At 36.5% G+C, this 11,674-nt stretch overlaps 1 protein-coding gene across 3 annotated transcripts in view; it reads right to left on the reverse strand.

The window, feature by feature from the left end:
• Positions 1-11,674, reverse strand: part of LOC107667658 (neuronal membrane glycoprotein M6-b-like) — a 47,101-nt gene that overhangs the window by 24,997 nt on the left and 10,430 nt on the right. For 2 of the 3 annotated variants that reach the window (XM_016459382.1, XM_016459385.1), the window contains exon 1: positions 9,028-9,388. The exons of the other annotated variant lie outside the window; for it this stretch is intronic. In XM_016459382.1, the coding sequence (XP_016314868.1) occupies positions 9,028-9,091 (64 nt within the window). In that variant the 5' untranslated portion in view covers positions 9,092-9,388. Of the gene's footprint in view, positions 1-9,027; positions 9,389-11,674 lie in introns of those variants that run through there. 3 annotated transcript variants of the gene reach the window in all.

Consider the following 11,674-nt stretch of genomic DNA (forward strand, 5'->3'; position numbering starts at 1 on the left):
CAAAACTCGCGTTTGAATCATCAGTGGCAAATTCTGTAAATATAAAAAACATACAGTCTGTTAGTCAGAACAGCCGGCATTGTAGTCTACTCTACCAGGATCAGGAAACAGTCCTTCATAAAATGCGCTGGACACATCTGAATATTTGGGTTGAACTGTTCTGGAACAGTGTTGTAAATACAACTTAACTACTGATTTCTAGTCGTGTCCTCTTTTGGAAGGCCAAACAAAGTAGTTTTGCTTTCACAACGAAACACAGCGTCACACACGCCTTGAGTGAGCGGCGGCGGCCTAGAGTGAGTAGAGGCCGGGGGCTAGAGTGAGGAACGGCCGGCGGGCTGAGTGAGCGGAGGCCGGCCGCTAGAGTGAGGAACGGCCGGAGGGCTAGAGTGAGCGGAGTCCGGTGGGCTTGAGAATGGCGTGTCCGGCGGGCTTGCGGCAACCACATGCGACGACCCCGGGCTGGACTCCGCTTCGTCCACGGTGAAAGCCGATCCGGTGATCCACAGCGCAAAATAAAAGTTACGCCTTCTTTCTTTGCGTGAACATTTGGGCGGCGTTATTCAAATCTTCCCACATCGTGACGTAGACATGTGGGGGCGTGTTAGAACGAGCCGTTTTAGGTAGGCGTGGTTGACTCTTAACTTTTATAAAGAATATCTCTTTGGATTTGAGACTTTAGTCTTTGCAACTTTACAGATCTTCTTTATGCACCAAGAGCTTGTAACACTTCAAAGAGAAAGGAAAAATTTAAATAGCATCTTATGACCCCTTTAAATCTAAAATATAAAAACATGTTTTTTTGTGTGTTTTTCATGGCAGATGGATTGCAATTGAATTGAAATGATTTCCTCAGTTTAATTAAATTATATTCACTGAATATTTTTTTATTTTTTCTTGCATATAGATTTTGTCCAAGATGAAGTCTCTTCCCAGCTGAAAGATGGAACAGGTGGAACTCACACTGAAACAGCAGGGATCATATCATGAGGAATCAAACTGTCCTTGATCTTTTGAGATAAAAGATAGCGTTAAAAGAGCTTGATGTACTATCAGACATACTGTCATTTTTATAACTCAAAACTTCCCCAGTCCAAAGCATTTATTGAAACTAAGCTGCAAAAATGACTCGTTTTGAACTTAAGCAACTTTTTGCTTCAGCACTTCTGACGTCTCATTGATGAATGCATCAACATACAGTATAACCGACCATGTTTACACAATGATGCCATTTGGGTGCTAAAGGGATAGTTCACCCAAAAATGAAGCGAGTACCCTGCTTCTGTGCATTCTTCCTCTTCCAGCTGCTTCTCATTTTACGAGTTCGCACTAACATATAATGTGATTGAGCAATTAGTAGCATATTTGGCGTGCTGTCCAGAGGGAGGGCTCCGAGCTCGGGTTAAAGCCCGAACCCAGAGAACTCCCCCACCCATCCCAAGAATGGGATTAAATTAGATTAGTAGTGAGGTGTTGGGGTGGAGGCGGGATGCTGGAAAACTTTCGTGGAACTGAGGTAAGTTGGCTGTATATATACACACACACGTATGTGCTTGTTAAGGTGATTAGCTGACGAGCTCCACCTGGGCCAGACTGATTGATTATCTGATCGTGGTCCTCCTGAACCTTGTTAATAAAACATCATATAGCGCATCAACACTGAATTGAGTTCTCTTTCATGCCTTTTTGCGGTTTTTATGTTCACGTCGTATGTGAATATCTTATGTTGAGAAAGAAAATGCAAGTGCATCAGTATATTGGTTCTATTCATTTGGTTTTAAAGTAGTATACCTTCTGCTTTTTAATCAAACAGTGTTTTTTTTAATCAACAGAAAAACACACTGCTCTTGACTGAATACAATTTGTAACTTTAATAATGATTAATCTATATTTAATTTTTACAGTGAGAACAATGGCAATGTTATTTTACATTTGATTTTTCAATTTCTGTACCTGAATACTACTGTTAGACCTACCTGAAAAACTTATAGCACTGTTTATTTAATTTGTATCTTTGTTCTGTTGTATTAATTTGTGCTATTAGTTGTAATTTGTTTAGCTGTTATTATTTTATTACCAAGTGTTTTCTCTTTAATGATGTTTAAACTTTATGTTAGTTAGGCTAGTAGTTTTTTGCTGTGGTATCGAAATTGGAATTGAGAATTGTGAAATTTCACTTCGATCTAAAAAAAAAAATGGGTTCATAAAACAATTGAAATACTACACAACTACTTCAGATATGTGGTCAAGCACAACATTGCATTAATGAATGTCAAGTATGTGAGTGTAAAATATATTTTGTCCTTATCGCATAATAGATACTATTATATAATAGATACTATTATTCCTAAACATCAAAAGAACTAACTACTGCAAAAAGTGGTGACCTGCGATTGTTACTGCAATAAGAGAAATTTCTACATATTTTAACCCATATAAAGCTGTTTTAGGGCCAGATGTACCAAACAGGGCAGGTTAGGGTTAGGGCAGGGGTGTCAAACTCAATTCCTGGAGGGCCGGAGCCCTGCAGAGTTTAGATTCAACCCTAATAAAAAATGATCGTGATTTTAACAGTAAAAAACTGTGAAAATGCTACAGTAAAAACCTGTTAAATGGTTAACGGTAAGTTCCCCTACTATATACAGTGAAAAACTGTAATAGACATTTCATGTAATTTTACGGTAAAATACTAATATTTTTGGAAGTGAAAAAGAATGTATAATTTACAGTGAAAAAATGTAAATTGACATTCCCAGAATTCCCTGCGTTGCATTTCAAATTTGATGTTGTTTCTTTGAAATAATTATGTTTCTTCTTAGTTTTTTCTTATCAGTTATGTTTATTAGGGTTGTATGTTACATCTAATTTTGTTAAATTAATGTTTATTGCATTTTTCAGTTTCATTACCATGATTGTGTTTAGTGTTTGTGTGAATGACATTGTGCTCCTTCTATAAATATATTAGTATTGGGTAAGTTCCCCTACTATATACGGTGAAAAACTGTAATAGACATTTCATGTAATTTTACGGTAAAATACTAATATTTTTGGAAGTGAAAAAGAATGTATAATTTACAGTGAAAAAATGTAAATTGACATTCCCAGAATTCCCTGCGTTGCATTTCAAATTTGATGTTGTTTCTTTGAAATAATTATGTTTCTTCTTAGTTTTTTCTTATCAGTTATGTTTATTAGGGTTGTATGTTACATCTAATTTTGTTAAATTAATGTTTATTGCATTTTTCAGTTTCATTACCATGATTGTGTTTAGTGTTTGTGTGAATGACATTGTGCTCCTTCTATAAATATATTAGTATTGACTTTCTCAGCTTGTGGTGAGCTTTGGTTTTAACATGTGACTTTCTCATCACCCCCTGATTTTGGTGGTTCTCAGTGTATTACAAAGGTACAAAACAGATTTCAGAGCTTCAATAGGTTTGTATATTAACATTATATCAGTTAATGAAGTACGGTTTTTAATTGTAAATTTAAGTTAAATCCGTAAATTCTAAAACATTGCTACCGTGTTTTTTTACGGTAAAATTCTGGCAACCACAGCTGCCAGTTTTTTACCGTAAATTTTAAGGGATTTTTTTTTTTACAGTGTAATTAAACACACGTGATCCAGCTAATCAAGTCCTTCAAGCTTATTTGAAAACTACATGGTATGTGTGTTGGAGCAGGGTTGGAATAAAACTCTGGAGGGCTAAACTGAGTTTGACACCCCTGGGTTAGGGTATTATTAAAGTAATGCATTTAGGTTGGTTAAGTGATGTTAAATAATATTTTTTACCTAAAAGCAGTTAATTTAGATGTTACCATTTTAGGTTGCCATTTTTTCATTGTATAAGAGTAACATGATCGTCAAACTGTGTAATGTTACTGGCTGATGTAGCACCTTCTGCTCTGTATATCTTTCTGAAGGATCCTAATAGGAAAGAATAGTTGAATATTATTTTTAACAGATTCAAAATTCGCTGATCATTTCAAACCAATCTTAACAGTTTGTCAGACTTTTTGGCATTGTTTTCCTGTCACTAAAAAATGTAATATGACAATTTAATTTAATAGAATATAACAATTTAACAATAAAAATGCACCACAAAAGAATTTATTTTTATTTTAAATTAAACTTTGTTGATTCCATCTCTGAAAATCTTAAAGTATAACAATAATAATAATTTGCAAAGTTTGATGTGATCTGAACTGACTTTGAGATCGTTAGATTTAATCACCATTGGTAGCGCGATTTATTGTAAAATGTTTTTTTCAGTTGGTCAGAACAAAACTGGCAGACATGTTACTTGTTCAGATGACATTTTCCAGTGAAACTTCTTATTTTGGACATACTACCAAGACATAGTATCTTTAATTCTGAAGTACAGTGAATATCCACACTGGTGTGTTGACTGACAGCTCACACATACACCTCAAAACATTAGACTCATCAGTGCTGAAGAGCCGTGCCAATACACAACCCATGTAAAGATGATAATTCCACAAATAACTGCAATTGCAGGTTTCAAACAGAGATGGCGACAAAGAGGCAAAACTTACGGACTGCAGCTTTAAAGTCACAATTGCAGGTTACCAATTTTTGCAGTAGGTCATTAGCTTTAAACATGTCTTTAAAACTGGACAAAAGCTTAATGCATAAATTATAAATAAGTCATCACTATGAATACATATGTTTTCTCTCTCTGATAGAGAGATGATAAAAAAGGGATCAGAGAACAGCAGATTGCACACCAGTGGGCCGAGTGGGATGGTGACAAAGAGGCAAAACTTACGGACTGCAGCTTTAAAGTCACAATTGCAGGTTACCAATTTTTGCAGTAGGTCATTAGCTTTAAACATGTCTTTAAAACTGGACAAAAGCTTAATGCATAAATTATAAATAAGTCATCACTATGAATACATATGTTTTCTCTCTCTGATAGAGAGATGATAAAAAAGGGATCAGAGAACAGCAGATTGCACACCAGTGGGCCGAGTGGAGAGGATCCATATACAGGAGGATGAATGGCATCATGCAGGAACAGGACATGCTGTGCCAACCTGCCTGTTAGTGCTGTTCATACCTATATACAACACAAATTTACACAAACACAGGCAAATATTCATGCACAGGTACATGTAAACACACAAAAACATGCATGCACAAGCACACTTGTGGAAGCACTCGCCCACACTCTCTTACACATACACAAAAGTGGCTAAACAGCCATGTGAGTTTGCGCCGGCAGATGGAGGCTGTCAGCATGCCCTGAGTGAGCTGTTCCAAATGAGAGGCACATGAGGTTGTCTTTCCTCTCTATGATTACTCTCACATGCTCACAGTACTTGGCAATCTTGAGGAAAGGCTAGGCTGAGCATATCAGCATTTGGGACTAAGAAATGTATTAGGTGTTGGTCACAAATTGTTTCAACTTTATTTATATAGTGAAAGTGAATCAATTCTCCCATTATTGGCATGGGAAGCATAAACAATAGGCTAAACATTAGTTACCAGCATTTGCATTGCAACTTAGGTTAACAGATTTTTTTTTCATGTGAAAGTAAAACCTGAAAATTGAAAATCAGATCATTTCAGTTATAGAATGCAGCTGTAACTCCTGTTTAAAACCAAATAGTGGGTGAATGTAACCGTATATAGTACTCTAAAACTACTACTGTTGTGCTATTGAGAGGAAGGAGGAATTTGAGGGAGAGAGTGAGAGAGAGAGGAGAATGAAAGTGGGAAGTAGTATGGGAACAGAGATCAGGGAAACTGATACAGGGTAATGAAAAGCCCAGTGTATAGACTACAGGCAGCACAAACATACACAGCCCTCATAATCCACACTAAAAAATGGTAACCTAAAAATAGTAACATCTACATTAACTGGTTTTATTCAAGTCAAAACCTATTACTTAACATCACTGAATTAACCTAAATATATTAATTTATACCAATATTCAAATCAGAAATAGCTCTTTAAGGTACCAATTGCAGGTTACTACTTTTTACAGTGCAGAAGAGAGATGCTAAAACCACTAAGAAAAAAATATATAAATTCTAAATGTAATTCTAAATGTAATTCCTGTGTTCAGATTACAGTTACTGACCTTTAACTAATGACTTATTATTACTCTATTTGTATTAGTACCTCCCAATGTATAGGAAGACTTAGTAGTGTTTTAGAAAATTACTTGAAAGCAATCTGTAGTAAATTATTTTGAGTAACTTCCCCCACACTGCTATATTGAACACTAACACCAAATAAATGTGCCAAGAAAATAAATACTGTACATAAACCTGAGAAAAATGTCTTTATCTGCATGTCTGTGCATCAATTCTTTCATCTTTAGTATAGAGAAGTTATCTAAGCTGTGCAAGTTTGAATCTATCCTGACATGGTTCAACCATGGTCATCATCTGTTTCTGAACATCCACAAGTGTACCTTAATGTCAACAATGTCAATATTGGTCAAATGGCTAAAAGCAGACCACAATTTTTTTTTCCATTATAGTACAGTAGACAAAAAATGTGAAGTTATTTCCTGTGAGCCAATTCTTTATTGCTTCCCATCCTACATATTTCCTGACTGCAAAATCAGATGTTAAAATTACAATGACTCTTATGGTGATGAGAGATCATTGTCATTTTCTTTTTTATCTTTTCCACATTTACTACATGTCCCTCCCCTTTCATGTCACAAAAATGATGTAATCCTTTTGATGTCGAAAGTGCAGGAGTTATGTAAAAAGAGAAGCGTGTACATGCCGCCTCTTCTGCCCTCCTTCTGTTCATGTGAGAGAAAATAAGAAAGTGCGAGAGAAAGGAAGACTCTACTCTATCAATTCTCCCATCATTGGCGTGGGAAGCATAAACAAGTACCACAGTACACTATTAATCAAGAGCAATTGTATGGCACATCAGAAAGTACAATGAATTTGTCAAATGGTACTGGTAAGGGATTAATACTGTACAATATATTTGATGGACACTGAACTATGTCCAAAATAAGGAATGATGAAAAAAAAAATGCTATATTAACAAAAACACAAGCATATGAGCCTGCAGCAAATGAGGCTTAAAAACACTTGTTTATCTGGTCTCTGAACCATTTTTGTAACCATCCAGTCTATTTTGCATATTCTGAATTATCCAGCAATTATGAAATATGTAACAGTATATTCACCACAAAGCCAACAACATGCATTAGAAAATGAATCAATTCAAGTCCATTTTGATTTCATGTCAACTCTAAAATCAATCAGCCCGTCCAGGTTTTCTGTACCTCATTACTGAACAAAGCATCAAAGCATCTGTTTCAAAGTAACTGGTGCCTTAAAGGGGAACTTCACAGCTAAGAAGATGAGCTTAAAATTGGCTGTCTACGCAGAAACATGGAAAACACCCATAATGCACTTTGATTTTGCACCACCACCCTAATCTGACTGTCAGTGGGTGAGAATAAAAAAGCAAAACACAATGCCTATTTACATACACTGCCAAGAAAGTTAGCTGAAATTGGCAAACGTATCCTTTAAGTGAACAAATATGTGCCTCTAAAGCGGAATCTGGCAAAGAATGACCATTAGCATCTACAGTAAGCTGACCTGATATAGACCAGCAGTTCTTGCAAATACATCAAAATTTCATAAAGACTGCTGATCTCTGCATATTTTAGTTGTGACACATATGGTACAATTAGGCCTCTCTCTCCATAATGTATTAATCTAATCATGCTGGTGGCAAAACTGTTCAACATTTAACATGGAAGAGAGGATAAGAACACAATGGAAAGAATAAAGACATATAGAATAATCTGCTTGAATGTCATGATAGTCATGATTTTATGAGCAGTGAATATTAACAAAGATAGGTTACATCTCCAGTGGTTCAAGTCATAGTTATATGATGAAGCAAATGCACCAGTGGGTGGAGTGAAAGAGCATTCTCCTTGTTGCTTTGATGCTTGTGGAAAACTTGGACTTTATTGCACAACAGCACAGTTATCAAATCCATAACTCTGTCAACATAACAATATTACACAAATAGTCCAGAAGCAAGAATAAAAAGTCTGTGGTGGGGAGGGTCAAGAGGGGAGTCCTCGAGCACTGCTTATGTCATGATGGGTTTTATTATTACAGAAAACCTTGTTTAGATAATCCCGAACCAGAATAATCACTGAACTCAGAAATCTCAAATAACCTGTATTTACAGACACTCCCGCGATTTTTTGGTTGAGTACCCTGGTATATGGCTCTTTCAGGGCGGGCGTTCTTCAGGTGCTATAGGTTCCACTACAGTGCTCGTTTACATATTCAAAGCATGCATTCGGTTTCCGTATCTGATACTTTTATTTTGCGAACGCGGTAAAAAATAATTCAATGACTTTGTCAAAAATGTTTAAATATGTTGAACAGCAAAGGAATCCATCAAATTTATATATCAAATTTATCACAACCAGATGAATTCTTCCATTAGTTTTAGCAGCGAACACAACAGCAATGTAAACAACACCTTGAATACAATGCGACACCTCCATCTCGTCACCATCAACAATACTACCGACAGCAAGACAAAATAACATTTAGAATATCATTAATATAGTGATACGATATAGTATAGTATTTATTATATCAGATTGTATCATTATATCAGACAAAAATGTGTTTTTATTGCGGAAAGTAAATCACAGGAGCAGCGTTTTTCCAAATCAGCATCGCTCGCCGTGATGGAAACGATTCTCCAAAGACGCAGAGAAGAGATTTGACATCACCAGGGCTCCAAAGGTAGCATAAAAAATGCGCATTCCCTAATCGAATAAACGACGTGAAAGAATTTCAATGTTAAGCGAATGACACGAGGAGGATCATAATCACCTCAATCAATAAAATATTCGATTGATTCGCAAATGAACGGCGCGCAAAGCGAAGCCTCCGCATATAGGTTAAGCCGCTCTCTAAACATCGAGCACGAGCAGAATAAATCCGAGTCGAAATAGAAAACAAAACGATTACACACGGTTACAAACCTTTGTTTTCTTCCCTTTCATCCTGATTCTCCTCAGCCGTCGTTTCTGGTTTCATCCCATCCATTTGGAAACGAGTATGTTGGATACACTTCCTTTGCCTGGTCTCTCTCGCTTCCAATACAGGAGTATATTTTACAGTCCACCTCAAATATGTAGATGATTTGTCAGAACGGATTTCGCGTAGATAATTGGTTCATAAACGATAAGAGCTCAGCCGAAGAGGGTCTCGCGTAAAGAAAGACTATAACCTACAAGCAGATACGCGGAGGAGAGAGAATCCGAGAGAGGCGAGGAAAAACAGCCACTCCACTGCCAGTCAGGTTGACATAAACAGATAGTCCCAGCTGTAAACAGTCACACATGCTCTCTCTCCGTCCTCCTCCCTCTCTCTGTCCCCCTCCCTCCCCGAATGGATGGGAGGACAGAAAGAATAAACTGTACTTATTAGGATAGGGGTCACATAGTTATGAAGTAAAAGTGATGTGTGCAAAGTGAGACCAGATACAAAGGTACAAAGACTCTTCAACTATTATTTTATTCTAAACATCCACATTTAAAAGGTGTGTGCCCCTTGGGTTTTCAAATAATAAAACAATGGTCAAACAAAGAAATACCATCTGTCTGGAATCCTCTTAAACATTATTAATTCTTATGCACATGACCTTCTGCTGCATTCAGCTAAACAAAATACTTGCACGTGGTAAAGTACAACTGTCCAGGAAAGAGAACACACTAAATACCATCTCTATCATTACCATTTAAAGGGTTAGTTCACCCACAAATGAAAATTAGCCCATAAATTACTCACCCTCAAGTCATCCTAGGTGTATATGACTTTCTTCTTTCAGACGAATCCAGTCGGAGTTATATTAAAAATTGTCTTTGATCTTTCAAGCTGTTTAATGCCACTCAGTGGTTTATCACACAAAAAAATGGCAACATCTAAATTAAGTGGTTCTGTTTAAGTCAAAAATATTATTTAATATTGATTAATCAAATTAATTGATTTATACCAACAAAACTACTTGACATGGGTTATGGGTTATGATATGGGTTATATGATGTAAAACCATATAACCAAAAGTTAGGCTCATCAACCATAACTCCTTCAAAAAGAGCTAGAAACCTTGGAGTTATGATTGATGATAAACTGAATTTATCAGACCACATTGCTAAAACTGCCTGGTCCTGCAGATTTGCTTTATACAACATTAGGAAGATCAGGCCCTTTCTTTCAGAACATGCTTCACAACTCCTTGTTCAAGCTCTTGTTCTATCCAGGCTGGACTATTGCAATGCTCTCTTGGCAGGTCTTCCAGCCACTTCTATCAAACCTCTACAATTAATCCAAAATGCCGCTGCAAGATTAATCTTTAATGAGCCCGAAAAGAACTCATGTCACACTTCTGTTCATCAATTTGCACTGGCTACCAATAGCTGCTCGCATTAAATTCAAGGCATTAATGTTTGCCTACAAAACCACCACTGGCTCTGTAATCGCTTTGGATTAAAGTGTCTGCTAAATGACTAAATGTAAATGTAGAAATATATCTATAAAGTAACATTTGCAGGTTACCACTCTATGCTGTGCATAAAAATACAAAAGTGGACTGAGAAAGGTGTAGTAGAGAGATTATTGTCCACCTCATTAAATCACCTTCCTTCCTCAGGCATCAAAAACACAGCAAGTAAAGGACTGTGAGTGGTGGTGGATGTGCTGTAAACAACTTCAGACTTCTGGTTGTAATTTAGAGTTCTTACCTCCTTTAAAATGTCACATTTTACAAGCAATTTAGGATGAAATATACAGTTTGTGTCAACAAGTTTGAGCCTATGAGTCTATCTTCTAATTCCTGGGAGGTTGCTGAACAGACACAACCTTGTCTTGGTGGATGAGGAGAGATTAGATCTTTATCTATGCCTCTCACTGAAATTATTTATAGTAATGAACTGAGGCATAATAAGAACAAATCAGGAGGAGAACTTTTGTGTATTTAAATGTATTTGAAAGATATGTGCCCTAACATGAATTTGTTCCAATGACAGTTTTCAGATAGGCACCAAATGAAAAATCTCACAAGTGTCTCTTTTCTTTGTCATCAAAAGTCACATTTAAGACTATTGTGGGGTGGAGCCACAGGATGCCATGGGACACACTGGAACTTGTCATGAGCTGGGGCTCAGGGACCATTTTGCTCTGACATACTACAATAATCTCTAAATTTGTAGGTCACTGTCACAGATTAAGTCTTCGTTTGGTAGATGAGAAATGGTGTCTGGCACAGTTTATCTTCTCATCGTCAAAAAATTTATTTGTTATTATTAAAATTATTATTTGTATCAGAGAACTGATTATTATTATTTATAGATCAGGTGTTACCACCACAACACATTTTTGGCCTAACTGGTCCCAAACCCATTTTATTAAACACAAAATCATAAGATATTGGCCATGGTGTCAAAGTTACAAGCCATGGAAAAGGGAGAGGCTAATTTTGTAGAAATTTGTTTTCACTTTGACATGAAAGAACACATTTGTTGCTCACTGTCAAAAAAAAAAAGCCAAACTAAATCAGTTGTGGTTTGGTGTTGGAAAGACACACACACACACACACACACACACACACACACACAAACACACCCACCA

Source organism: Sinocyclocheilus anshuiensis, unplaced genomic scaffold (assembly GCF_001515605.1).
Source record: "Sinocyclocheilus anshuiensis isolate Anshui unplaced genomic scaffold, SAMN03320099.WGS_v1.1 scaffold1305, whole genome shotgun sequence".
Taxonomy (NCBI): Eukaryota; Metazoa; Chordata; class Actinopteri; order Cypriniformes; family Cyprinidae; genus Sinocyclocheilus; species Sinocyclocheilus anshuiensis.